Source organism: Echiichthys vipera, assembly GCF_963691815.1.
Source record: "Echiichthys vipera genome assembly, chromosome: 9".
Lineage (NCBI taxonomy): Eukaryota > Metazoa > Chordata > Actinopteri > Perciformes > Trachinidae > Echiichthys > Echiichthys vipera.
Window position 1 is genome coordinate 23077400 of NC_139834.1, and position 14871 is coordinate 23092270.

The 14871-nt window shown below is 39.9% G+C and overlaps 1 protein-coding gene across 2 annotated transcripts in view; it reads right to left on the bottom strand.

Moving 5' to 3' along the window:
* Window positions 1–2133: 2133 nt before the first annotated feature.
* Window positions 2134–14871, bottom strand: part of mgll (monoglyceride lipase) — a 41609-nt gene continuing 28871 nt past the window's right edge. For both annotated transcript variants that reach the window (XM_083920346.1, XM_083920345.1), the window contains 4 exons: window positions 14341–14451; window positions 13655–13744; window positions 11958–12173; window positions 2134–10092 (listed from right to left, as the gene is read on the bottom strand). In XM_083920346.1, the coding sequence (XP_083776472.1) occupies window positions 9961–10092; window positions 11958–12173; window positions 13655–13744; window positions 14341–14451 (549 nt within the window). In that variant the 3' untranslated portion in view covers window positions 2134–9960. The remainder of the gene's footprint in view (window positions 10093–11957; window positions 12174–13654; window positions 13745–14340; window positions 14452–14871) is intronic.

Consider the following 14871-nt stretch of genomic DNA (forward strand, 5'->3'; position numbering starts at 1 on the left):
TGCATTTCTTCGGATGAGTCTTGTTTCCTCTTCCATTCTTTCTGCTTTTTACTTTGTCTGAATCCAGGTCGACATTCAGTTTTCCCCCGTGGAAATGAGCTAATTGAACCGGAGCAGGGTCACTGAGGGTGCATCTACAGGTGTCTATTCTGAGAGGTTTGCTTAGCACCACCACAGTCCGTGTAGCATCTCCTCTCTTCCATTTCCATTCCTCAGCTGTCACAGAGGTAAAGCCGTTGCCATGGCCACAGGGAGCCCGGATTTAATTCCTCAAACCGGTTTCTGATTGGCTTAGGGCTTGTTTTCAACAAACGGAGAAAAATAGACCTCCAGGCTCCCTCTGCTGGGAGAAAAAACTTTAGACATTCTCTCAAGATTTCTTCTTTAAAGATGTTTACACAGAGTTTGCAACCAAAACCCAACTGTGCTTTACATCAAAAACAAATGAATCCCCTCAAAATAAACCACATAATCAGTATGACATTTCTCAGTCTCACAGGGTAGATGATGGAGGTTGATTACACTGCCAAAAACAATTTGCTTGGGAACCTTACTGTTCTCATTTAATCACAGCTGTATGTGCTGTATGTGTTTGCCCTGTGTATCCCCCATGGGAGTGAAATTTTCTGTGGAAAGATTTCCCCCTGGACCCACGGGAACATGAACAAGCGACAGTACAATCTATAGTGAAAGTAACAGAATATTCACATGTACAGTCAGGATTCTCGACTTGGTTTTCCTAGAAGACACATCCTTTGGGAGGTTCTGCTAATGTGAATCCAGCAATCTCCAAAAATGTATCAAGGAGAGCTGCTAACCTTTTTAGAGAGAGAATGGGAAGGAGAGAGAAAATGGGGCAAAGAAGACTGGAGGGAGAATGGGAAACGAACGTAAAAGATAGTGTATAGGTGGAAGTGTGTGTGCTGTGTGTGTGTATCTTCTCCAAACATCTCCATCTTGGACTGCTGATGTACACTTTTTTTCTCTATAGTCGTTATCAGGAGTTGTCATGAGGATGAATGAGGAGGAGGAGAGAAGAGTGTTGATGTGTAGCCTACTGTACCACATGCTTGCAGTGATCTTTTGGCTTCTGAACCTTGTTGCAATTAATTCTTTGCTGTGCCTCATCCTTGCAAACACATTTCGATGTATGGAGTCAAATAAAAGCGGTGATGACTCATGAAATAATCTGAAATGACTCTACAGTCTTATTCCTGGAGGTTAGATTTTTAAAAAGATAACAAAAAAGCACTTTTCAGGCTTAGTAACATGATAAGTGATGGAGGAAAAATCAGCGCTTTGGAAACATAATGAGTTGGCCCTAAGTATAGTAGGATTTCATTACACTAAGACCTCAGTGTTTGTACAAGAATAAGACCCTAAGATTGATCAATTTCGTCTCAGAATCACATAAAATATAGAATCTCTGAATTGATCTGCAGCCAAATCCTCGATTCATTCATGCCTTGGGTGTGTGTGCACCAAAGGGTAGCACTACATTCATACAACTGAGGCTGTCTGAAAATAATTTTGTGATGTGATACCACCACCTACTGGCTGATGTGATGTGTGCTTTTTAATCTCAACAACCGAGTCATCTTCTTGAACAATTAGAACCATCTGGGTAATGTTATCCTGCATGGTTCTTGAGTTTAGCGCATGAAACACCACAGAAACCAGGTGGACAGGCATATGTGTGTGTCACACTCCACTTCACCCTACTGTATCCATTACTGCATGAAAATGAACATTTCAAACTTCCTTTTACCCGCAGTGGGAGGGGAATCATTCACTAGCTGGTCTGCATCCAATGACTTCCCAAAAACTATGCCAATATTAAACATTTCCTCTAACTTTACCAACAATGATTACATAAATATGTGCTTGGAATTATGGTGAAAAACACAATAAGAGGCTAGAAGCAAAAGTTTCACACCCATGATGCTTTTTCCTTCTCATAAAGGGTTCACAACATTGTCCAAATATACTTGTATGAAATAAAAACTGAAGTATGAAACAATATGAAACATTTAGCTTCACACTGAACCCAATATGAAGAGAAGCTGTGAAAGATTTCAAGCCAGGCTGCACAGTTAAACAGTCATATACTTTATTCTGTAAGAGAGTATGGACATCATGAACATTATAGTAAGAAGTATGACTTTCAGTGATTCAGAAGTACTTTCATTATTACATTTCATATACAATATCTTGTCACACTTGATACTTAACTTATTGTAAAGTGAATGAGATGCATCAGCAAATTTTTTTTTATAAGTGTTATATGAATTTAGGGGTATACTGTCTTTACAGCTGTAGAAAACAAAAGTGGAGTTGATAGTAGAGAATATTAGCACTGGCCTATTCAAATAAAGCATCATCAAGTATAAAATAAACAACACATGCTTTACAAGGAAGACTCAAGAAAGTGATGCTTCAGCAGAATGTTATTTGGTCCATGATGTGCTGTCTATAAGCGCAGACTCCAACATGATCATAGAGTTTGATTTTCATCGTTTTCCCATAATATCATGAAAAAAGTCTCGATGGTAAGAGTATCATTTTATTTTTTGCAATTCACACTTCATCTTCCTCATTTTTGCATTACATGTCCAAGGTTTCGGCTTCAGCCCTCTCCGAGACAATTATGATATAGATCCTTACCACTAGTAAATACGGCCAGAAGTATTTGTTTGTTCATGGATATTGTGCCACCCGACGGAAGTCCAGAGTGACTGCAAGGATAAGTGATGATAAACCATTTTAAAGTATGTCTCCAGTCCTGCCAAAGATACAGAAGCCAACTGTGAATATTTAAGTGCTACGTTATTATAACAGTGTATATGTATTTGTGCTTGTATTAAATCGAAATCATAGATTCAACCTTCTGCGTTTCAAGGGTGGTCCAAAAAAGTTATCTAACATATCGATGTCTCATGTTCATTCAACCCTACATTGGCTTAAAGTTGGAAATGTTTTTTTCATTTTTACAACAGCCTCCCAACGTGTACAAATAAGGACAAGGATGAATAACAAAATCATTAAATACAGGACAGTCCCGATGGATTCAATGACATCTGGTTCTTGTTGTATTACAAATCCTTGTGTTATTGTCATTTCTGTTTCCTGTTGGATAGCCGTGGGAAACGCTGATAAGTTCCAAATGTTACAATCATTATAGTAACCCGAGGAGGGCAAATGCCTTATCTTTAATGTAAAGTATTGTGCTTCTTCATAATGGGGGTGTCTTTAGGCAGACTAAAACAAAGCAGGTGTTTAAAGGAGCTGGGAGGTATTTATGAACTGTAAACTGTTTCTGACCCGAATCTGCTTAGATCCCTTACTGGCCAGAAATTCAGACAGACATAACAGAAAGAGACAGACACGAGGAAGACAAGCAGACAGACACAATTACTGAAACAGAAACAGATGTGACAACCAGAGTAACATAGAAACTGATCTGCTTAATGCAGCTCTGTACAGTTTATCATTATCAAAATACACACACACACACACACACACTCATGGACACATATGTACAAACACACAGATACATAGGCGTCATATTTATAAGGCACAAAAAAACACTAGACCACAATTCAAAAATAGACGCACAATACACAATACTAAGTTCTTATATTGTGTGGAATGTTTATATTTCCAAAAAACTTGCTGCTGTTGAGAGAAAACCTGATACCTCAGACATATTTTGACCGAATTGTCTTTCATCTGTCATCATCACTCATGTCCATTTCATTTTTAGGAGGAAATACCTCAAAGTTAAGTTCCTGAAACGCAATTTTGGGAAATCAGTACAAGATGTTCCCAAACCTGGAGCAATAACACCCTGTTGTTAAGATCTTGTTACAAAGTAAAAACATTTTGATATCAGATGGTTCAAACATTTATAGTTCTTTTGACAAACTGCACAAAGACTTGAATTTTGTTCAACACAACGTTGACTTCAATACACAGTAGTAAAATACTCTCTATGCAAAATAATATCAGAAACATTGTCATACATTATTGAGATTGCTGACTGTACATACATACAACCTTGAACCAGTTTCCATCTCAAAAAGTATTATGGAGCTTCATGTAGCTGAGCATCAACAGTAAAAGTTACACAGTATAACTGCTTTATGGTATCAAAAGTGCCTTGTCATGATGTGTAATCAATATATATAGTTTACATAAAATGAATTCCTATAAATACTCTGGAGAAGATAAATAAAAGATTTGTAAAATACACTCGGGACTTGATTTTTATATTTCCATAAAGTGTTGTTGACAATGCTATGCTGTTATACAGTGTATTACAATTATGTTCAGTAATCAAGCAGCCTGGCCACTAGAAATATACCAAATCAATCAACTCTGTTGATCAAAAAAGCATGATTTAAATGAGGGTTTTATTCCAACATGCTAGTGCAGGCTTGTGTTTAACTGAAGTTCTCAGGGGAAGAGATGATGACAGTTTAAAGGTATAATATGTAATAAGTATCGCTTACTGTTACTTAAGGCCAGAGAGAGAGAGAGAGAGAGAGAGAGAGAGAGAGAGAGAGAGAGAGGGAGAGAGAGAGAGAGAGAGAAAGCTGCGATGGTCAAGCAAGCTAGAGAGTTAGTGAAGAGAGTGAGCGCCGTTCACAGAAGACCAGTAACTAAGAGGAATAAAATGGTATTTTCTGATTGTTTCATGGCGGTTATGTTCAAAATATCACAAATAACACCTCTGCACAAAGCTGCTGGAAGGTGCCCTATTGTCGGATTATGAGTGAATGCAGGGTTTCACTGTGTCTATGTTTTGGAAAAACACACACTGTCTTGTGCCCTGTGTGTAAGTATCTGACGCTGAGGGGGAGGGGCAAGATGAAGCGGGACTGGGAATCAGAGAGCTGCTCAACGTCCCTGTTGTTTTAGTTTATACATTCTTTTTTAGGATAATATTACATATTATACCTTTAACCATCCTGATCATTTATATTTTACAGACATGATGATGATGATGAACGTATGGTGTTCCATGGTGTTCATGTATTTACAGCATTTTGGAGAAGACCTCCTGAATTCTTGCTGTCCACTTGAGCACTGATACTGATGCTAGACTTCATCCATGCAATCTCTGGACTTTCCAGTGCACTTTAATCTCATAAAATTACAGAAAGACTGACCTGTGTCCCTTAGTCCTCCACCATATGTAGCAGCTCTTTTCTTAGAAACAGTCATAAAGTCGAGATAAAAAACAAAACAACAGCCCCTTTACCACACCAGCAGGCAAATTGAATTTTGCTTTGTAAAGCTGCAGCCCAATTAAATTCAGCAGCTTCCTGTCTTCGTTGTTTCCTCTCCCTTACCCAACATGGATCTTGTCCTCAATAAAAAAGGATATTAACAGTCAAGTGGATTATGACATTAACAGAGCAATGCATCTGTACGTGGCTATCTCTCAGTATGGCAAATGTGTTTACAATTCATACCTGTATAAGTATACAAGCCAGTAGAAAAGGATATTGGCATGGATAAGGGAGGCTTACAGAACAAGGGTCAGGCCAGGGGTTACACACCTTTAAGAGAGATGAAAAAGTGTCAGATTCTTCCTTAATTTCACTTATAGACCTGCGTCCACCACTTTTTCAGGAAAGCAGAAACATTTTGGCCTTAAGAAATAATTATTTGCAAAAATGGAAATAGTGTGTTTTGAGTAAAAACAGCAAATCAGCCTGATTGGAATTCAGTGAGTGTGTGCAGCTCTCATTATTGCTCTTATTATTCACTGTGAGCTGATGAGCGTACTTGTATGCTCTCTTATCTCAACGCTCACACAAAAGGGAATCCTCGGAGCAGCAAAATGGACAAGCATGCTCTGAAAGCGCTGCAACATCTGCTTTACATCCTGCACCACTAACAAGAAACATGTGTATCACATGGGGGGGCTGCCATGGTTACTGACAGCTTCTATCCTCTCTTTTACTCTCTCTTCTCCTTTCACTCACTCTCAGTAATATGCACTTGTGTAGTCTGACAGGTAGAGCTTTCAAAATGTACTGTTACATTGGATGCTTCGTCGTGAATCCATTATGCAGCAGCCTTTGAGTGTGTGTGTGTGTGTGTGTGTGTGTGTGTGTGCACATGCTGTGCCTGCTGTGGCCCAATCAGGAGTAGATTGTGTTTGAAGTGCTTGTGATATGAGGTTGGGGTTAAGGGTCTGACTCCCACTGGGGCCGAAGAATACATCTCAATCTATGTCTGCACCCACTGCAATGTAACCTGATAATCGTTCTGGCAAAATGTGTTCTGATGCCTGAGAAAGCAGAGAAGAGGATGTGTCCCTAATTCCCTTCTTCCTTCTATTTTTTTTTCAATCCTTTACTTCTTTTAAGCGTCTTACGATTTATTTCTTATTTGTTGCAGTTTACCCCATCCGTTAAGCCTTTTGATTTCCATAACAAATGTACAGTATAAGCTCGCCTTGCCTTTCTTGTCCTGCTGATCTCAATTTCTCTCATCTCTCTCAATCTCTCATTTTCCAATGCAATTCCATGGTTTCAATACCTGGATCAGAAAATAGTTTGCAGAGAATGATTAAAAAAAAAAGCAGAAGACATCAGAGCTGGAAAGTCTCTACATGGCATGTAAGCAATTTAAGTCACACCGTCAAATACATAAAGAAATGTCCAATTTTTGCGTCCCTGAAGCTATTCATGATACATGCATTGAGCTGAGGGGAGCATGAAAGGAAGCATTACAAATGTAATGTAACCTGTTGCTGTTCTGGTAATTGACCACTAGGGACAGTGTGGGTGGCTGACAGTACAAGATGTTTGAATAAGCAGTAGAACAAGGGGCTCTATGATGGACAGAACAAAGAAGGCTGGTCACCACAGCAACTCAAAAAAAAAAGATGGTGAAACAGGGTGACATGGGGTGAAATAGGGAGAGACAGAGTGAGGAAATAGAAAGAAAGAAAGAAAAGGAGACAGGGCAAACATGAAGCCAGAAATTCATCTCATTCTATGAGTCTTGTAGTAATCACCATGGTTACTACATATGTAAAATGGAAGAAAAAAATTCTACCTTGCCGCCGGCCTGCTGCCGTGGTTACACGTGAGTAACGGTCACCGTGGATACCGCACTGTGCTTACCCTACACACTCTGCATGAGTCCCTTTGAACTCTGGCTGATAAAGAAGAGAAAGGTCCTAAAAGCCTGGGTGACGCGGTCGAGCTTTATAGTATTTCTGAAAGGACTTGCATGATGTCTTAACTAACAATTGTAGACAATTGATGTGTGTCTGAACTGCCACAAAAATGTTTGGTCCCTTTCCATGTTTGATGTTGGGGATGGACAACCACATGCAAATTTAAAAGTTTTGACTCGTGCTTCTGAAACTTCTCATGATGAATAATTAAGTGGAAAAAGCTTAGTGTGCGAAGCAATGCCTGCTAATTACAGCCTACCTGACAATATAAAATGGTCCATCTGTCATTATAATTAATGGCTACCAAAACATAGGCCACTGTGACATTATTGCTACGGTTTCTATTTGAAGCCAGGGCTGACTTCAAGAACTGCACATTGCTGCGAACACTTTGAGAAGTGATAGGTTTATACTTTGGAAACGTAGAAAAGAAAAGGGGACATGTTGGCTACTACATTAGCCACACGCACTGTACTGTAGATGGTATTTAGATGATTCTAGAGCCTAAGCCACACTTTCCATGTTACGAGCTTGAAGGCATTAATTCTATCTTTTTAATCATTTGTATTGAAATTGTAATTATTTGTTTAAGAAATCCATTACATTTTCTATATAAAAAGCTGCTTCAAAGCCTATCCCACACTGTCAGGAATACTAAGTAGTTTGATTGTCCAATAGTAATCAGATTTAAATAAATTGAATCTACAAAAACTTATATTAGTCTATTAAGTTCCCATCTTGTGTTGAGTTTTTCATTGTAAAGTCAATTTAACCAAAGCTGCTGAAAATGAATGGGATGAATTTAGTTTAAAATAAATGTATTGATTATATACAACATAAATGTGTCGTTTCTCTCTCCTCTCTCTCTTTCTTTCAACCCCCTTTCTTTTTCTTCTATTTAAAAATTCTGCCAGGAAGGTTTTCCTCAGCGCCGTCTCTCATCTGGGAATTGTTGGGTCAGTAAGGTCTAGATTTACTCTGTATGTACAGTGTTCTGAGATGACTTATGTGATGATTTAAAACCATAAATAACACTGAACTGAATTCACATACAATCTTCAATTGTGTTTTTGAAGCCAGAAATTCTCGGTCATGTCACTTTTACTCCCTGCTATCTGGGATCGATTCTCGAGGACATCCTGTTTCCCCGCAAAAATGATGACTACAGCATTGTTCTGAGGGATTCCCGCTGTGGCTGCCCATGCAATAAATGCATACATCCATATATATATATGATCCATATAACTTAAAGGTGATTTGGATTAAAGTATTCACCAAATGACAGCTGCTGTGTGCACAGAGGAGATCTACTCTTTTGTCCACAGTAACAGAGCGACGGGTCCCTTTCGTTTTCCAGCTGGGCCCTAGTCTGCAGTCTGAGCTTAATGAAGTTACAGCTGCTGAGAATCACCCTAACAGTGAAATCAACTGTGACCTTAAAGGTCAAAGGTCATATTGAAGGGAGACCTTTTGAACTTTGCCCTCTCGATCTAATTCCCACCTGCAGAGAGAGAGAGAGAGAGAGAGAGGGAGAGATAGACAGAGCAGCTTCACCTGGTCAATCTGCATCCTCTCCATGTCCCTACACTCCTAATTAGACTCACTGAAAGAAGTATAGTACTTTATATGGAAAGTCATTGTGTCCATTGGCAACCAACCATTAAATGGAGGTGGTGGGAAAGTAATCCTTTGGCTTTATTGGGAAAATAAATAAAAAATATTACTTTATAGAAGTTAAAAATATACAAGACTTGAAATATTTTGCCAGGATCCATCGCACAAATCCCTTAATTTGTTAAAACATGTGAAATAAATAGAACTATTAGAACCAGATTTCAACTACACCTCAGGATTGTGTAATGTGTGTGTCAGTGCTAAGCATCTGTCTTCAGGCTAAAGAAGAGGGACATGCGGAGGAAGTCAGGAGAAGAGAGGATTTGTTATATATACACAGTCACGTGTGCTTACAGTACAAGTTCCAGCGTCTAGAAGTGTCAAAAGTGGTATTTTAGGTCATTTTGTGCAATCGGGGAGGAGGCAGACGATTTTGAAGAGAGCTTGCAGATGCTTTCTGAGAAGATGACAGTTTCTCCTTAGCCACCAAACCTAACCGGGAGTAGAGACTGCTTCCAAGCACGCATTAACAAAACTGTCTAACTGAAAATCTGTATTTTATCCCCTGTTGTTGTCTATTACACATCAGCTGACACTGTGAAAACAGTGAAGCAGTGTGAGGACCTAGTTGTCAGCTGATCCTGACCTCTGACCTGTCTGTTAAAAGTGGACGAGCAAAAAGGAAATGTGCCTTTGCAAATTAATAGTGTATTACATTGTCATTACTTCTTAAAAGATCTGTCTTGTTTGTATAAATGAGGAGGAAACTTCATTATTGCACATGGGACCCCACCACACTGTAGCTTTGACTTTGCTTAATTTGAGCACCACTGCCGCTGAGTGTGAGAATAAAAAGTGGTTTCTGACCCCATCACCCGATTTAAACCAGTGTCATTTGGGCTGATAGATAGATACACAGGAGAGGTGGAAATATTATGTTTCATACAGTGTGTGCCCAGAGAAAAAAGTCAGTAATCGTTATATACTGAGGGAATAATGTAAGTCTGTATACCCAAATGTATTTCCCAGACTAAAGAGTGTAGTAGTAGTATTGTTATGCCTGGCAGACTACTTGGAAGTGAGCAGGCCTCTCAGGATGGGGTTGGCAGTTCCCTTGGAGCGCTGACCGGGTTGTCAAAGTCCCGATTCTAGGAGCCTTGTGGTTTTGACGATGTGGAGGCAGGGAGGCGCTCTGTGATCCAGCTGGTCACCTCCTTCAGCACGGACTCGGCCACCTCTGGGAGGTCGTGGTGAAGGGAGTGGTAGCCTCCCTCGTAGACCTGAACAGGAGAAATGGGAGAGATTCAGAAAGATGGGAGGCACACAGCCACAAAGCTGTTCAAAAGGGCTTTATTTGAGCTCAATAGGGTTATATAAAATCTAGGCCGTTTTGATAACAAATGTTAGTATACGGCCTCTTTTAAATGAACTGCAGTCTAATTTCAGTCAGGGGTCAAACCTAAAGTTAAATCACAAATTATAAATATGTACTAAAAAAAATAATGTCTAGGCAAATGTCTCATGACCGAAAGAACTAGGTCGCGGGTACAAGCTGCCAAAATGGGGTTTCTCAGGAGGGTGGCTGGAGTCTCCCTTAGAGATAGGGTGAGAAGTTCAGCCATCTGTGAGGAAAGGAGTGCGTTGAAAGGAGCCAGTTGAGGTGGTTCGGGCATCTAGGAAGGATGCCCCCTGGGCGCCTCCCTAGGGAATGTTCCAGGCACGTCCAGCTGGGAGGAGGCCTCGGGGAAAACCCATGACTAGGTGGAGAGATTATATCTCCACACTGGCTTTGGAACGCCTCGGGATCCCCCAGTTAGAGCTGGTTAATGTGGCCCGGGAAAGGGAAGTTTGGGGTCCCCTGCTAGAGCTGCTGCCCCTGCGACCCGACCCCGGATAAGCGGCTGAAGATGAGATGAGATGAGATAAAATGTCTCAACTTTAAATTATGAAATAGATTTAAAATGTAAGTCACTATGTGACAAAGTTTGAGAATAGAGAAGGGGTAGTATTAAACGGGTTTATTATTCTTACTACGCCTTTTAAGCTGTTCAAATATTTTGTTGGTTAATTTTGTATGTTGTTTTATTATTAGCAAGATAAACAGAATTCCTGATACTGTTTGCTCTGACATTTGGTACAGCAATCCTTTCTCTGATGTGATAAAGCAGTCCCTGCACCTCGTGAACATCACCTGGTAGAACAGAAAAGAAGAACATCTGCAAAGATAACAAGTGAGCAGGAACTCCCTTAACTCTTTTGACTTCTCTCGCCTCTCATTACGGTTTCACTTTCCCTCCCTCATGTGATTAACCACATGATTAAAAAAAAGTATGTGAACTTCCTCCTTCACAAATACACAGCCTTCTGCAAAGAGGAAGGATCTAGAGAGGTCAAACAGCCTGCGGTGCGTCTGTGAGTGCATGTCAGTGAACGCACCCTGCTGCAGCTCTAGATGCAGTATGTGAACATAAGGAAATCCTTTACTTTTTTTAAGCGTCTTACGATTTATTTCTTATTTGTTGCAGTTTACCCAATCCGTTAAGCCTTTTGATTTCCATAACAAATGTACAGTATAAGCTCGCCTCGCCTTTCTTGTCCTGCTGATCTCAATTTCTCTCATCTCTCTCAATCCCTCATTTTCCAATGCAATTCCATGGTTTCAATACCTGGATCAGAAAATAGTTTGCAGAGAATGATTAAAAAAAAAAAGCAGAACACATCAGAGCTGGAAAGTCTCTACATGGCATGTAACAGGGTCAGCAATTTAAGTCACACCGTCAAATACATAAAGAAATGTGAAATCTTTTTTGCCTTCAAACTGTTGCAATCTCCTATTCAGCCAATACAAGTGTGATTTTTGAATGTCAGAAGGCAGTGGTGTGATACATTGTTCCCTAATGTTTTGGTATTGTAAGTAACAAGTTGAGTTTTTTAAAAAAGCAACAGTAAGGACAAATGAAGCCGTGGCTACATGATAAGGGTTTGTGTCAATGTTCAATGTGTGATTTTGTTTTCTTTGACCTTATTGTACCATGCACTGCCACTGTTGAAAAAGCATTTTAAATAGAGATGAACAATAAACAAAAAGAAGCATTTTTCTTCAAAATCATTTTCATAAAATTTACCATGAACAACCGATCCCCACCTTGATTTTCTTGTCTGAGCTCGGAGCGTTCTCAAACATCATCTGGGAGCCTCTGATGTCACAGAGCTTATCGGCGTCGCCGTGCAGGAGCTGGAAGGGCCAGTTGATGGATGGGATCTCCTTCTCGATACGCGCCGCCGCGTTCATCAGCTGCACGCCGAACGACACCCGCATGCCGCCGTGGAAGTTCATCTCATCAGCGTCATACGCCTCTACCTGGCAGAAGAGAGAAAGAAAAGAGTTATAGGACAAAGTAGACGATACTCAAGTTTATAACATGATGCAGGACAGATTCTGATTTGTCATTTATCTCACCATAGAAACTGTATTTTGGCATTACATATTTTTAAGCACAATAAACTTTACAGTTTAATTCAATTATGAAAGAAAATCAAAATAATAAGTGCCTCCATTGGAAAAAAGAGGGCCATGAGAAAACCATGAAAGTTGGCAGAATCAAAAATAAATGGATGGGGGAGTAAGAGTTCCCTACAGTACGTGCTCTCCCATAAGTCATAATCAGCTTCTCTCAGGGTCACATGCGCTGCTGCTTTAAATAATGAATGACTGTAAGCTGAGATGTGACACAGCACGACCTGTTCAGCAACTCAAAGGAGTCAGTGACACTCAGAAACGCATTCTTGAAGGTGAAATATTTGCTTCTATAATGCCATATCACAAAAAGGGAATAAATAACATAAAACAAATCATCTTTAAACTGTTTTCAGGACTGTAAAGCTCCACGCTATATCTCTTAGTGGAAAGGTGAAGTTACAGTAAATATACGTATAAAGAAGTTGTTGTTAAAATGTTAATAAGCTATTATTTCAGGCCATATTTGCTTGTTTATGTGATTTGTGCCATGAAATGTCTCCTGAGCATCCTAGTGGCTTGGATAGATGATGCTTTAAAGCTTCATCTATGCGTCTGCATGACGTAATATCTACGACAGCTACGCGCATGTTGCTCCCATGGACTGTATGAACTATGGACTACTGATGGCTCTGTCTGTCTCTCGTCGCCATCTTGGCAGTGCATGTCTCTGGTAGAGATAGTTGAGTATGAAGATATCCAGTGTTGGAAGTACACAGTAAAAGACCTTCATTCAAAATACTACTTAAGCAAGGTAGATGTGGATCTTTCCACCATCGCTGATTCCAAAGCACATGAACGAAAGTAAAAAGAGTTACTGTGCAGAGTGACATTACAGATTGATATGGCTCAATCATGTATGATACATCCATCCAGTGTTGTGGTGGTGATGAAATGGGTGAAATCCAAAGCTGAACTACAAATCAACAACAAACTTTACTTCCTCCAACAGACTCTAGGAACTAGAAGTAGCAGGATGTGGGATTCTTTTGTTATGACGGACTGTTCCTGAATGGTCGATGTGTCAGTATTTACGGATAAACACAAGTATGAAGTAGCTACACAAACAACCCCTACAATAACCACATAACACATCCACGGGGACAAATATATGTGCAAATAGAGGTGCAAAGATGTGCCTGCGTGTGTGTTTTAAGCTGCCAGCTGAAGTTGCTGCATGACTTCACACACCTACACATAAAACAAGCCCCCCCTCCCATGAGCCCTTGCAAATTCTATTTTCCGCAACGCCCACACTTGATGTTTAAATTACAGGTAACGATACAGCTCTCCCACCTAAACACACACCGACACGTTTCTCTCACCTGCTTCTTGTCCCGTGAGATCCATTTGGATTCGATGGAGCCCAGAGAGATGCTGGGCAGCATGTGGTTAAGGACCTTTGCCAGAAAAATCTGCAAACAGCAAAAAAAGAAACAAAACGCACAGTTTTCAGTTTATTTTCCCACGTCAACACCTCCCTGGTGAATGTTTCTAACTCTCTCTATTATCTTTTTCTCACCATCTGACTACTGTTACAAAGAGATACAGTCGTGAATATTTTGAGCATATAGGCTAATGTATAATTCACCTGTTTGCATGCAATGTGTTTTTACTGGATTCTCATGGTAGTGCAGGATGTAAAAACATAATTTCTTGTTAAAATGCTAATAATTACAAAATAAAATTCTCTTCTTCTCCTATGCAGTTTTTGTCTGTGTTTGGCCTTGACAGTTGGACACTCTCTTGTTTCTGTGAGATCCAGTAAGAGACAGCTAATGCTGCTCAAGTGGCACTTAAACTGATTCTTTCCCTTGAAACACACAACATAAAAGGTGTCAGCATCATAGTCATCACACAGCAGGGCTGAGTGGAGTAAGACAAATGACTTGTGGGTTAACCGAGTACTTGAATGAAAAGTGTGACTCACTTATGAAAGAGAGAGGAGAGGAAGAGCAAGAGCAAAAGTGGAGCAGGGACATGAATGAGCGGCCATGGGATTGTGTGGTACCTTGAACGGTGTGGCCGAGTCTGGGTTCATCTGGACCATCGGAGCTATCAGAACCACCCCAGCAAAATCACCGGGCCTCTCACAGGCCGTCAGGATGGAGATAGCACCACCCTGAGTAAGAAAAGACACAGAAAATACGTATTTTATAAACAACTTGGAATTTCATTGATGAATTATTTTTTGCAAATGAGAAACTTATCTGACATATAAAAGTTTTCAGTTGTGTTTCATTCAATTTAATTATTTTTTTAAAGGTGTAAGGTTTCTTTTTAAATGGATTTTCAATGCAGGACGCTTGAGTCAGTGGTGCATGGCCAAAACATGTGGCTCCAGCTCTATGGAACATGCAAAATCTCTTGTAGCAGTTAATTTATACTAAACATTGATGTACTTATCAAGCAATAATTAGCAATTATTAGCAATATACACAACTTATGCAATGTGCTACAACGTACAGGTTTCATTACAGGGTATATTTAATATTTCAGATTTAAAGCTATTACAGATATAGTACACTGTGAAGAACTTGGT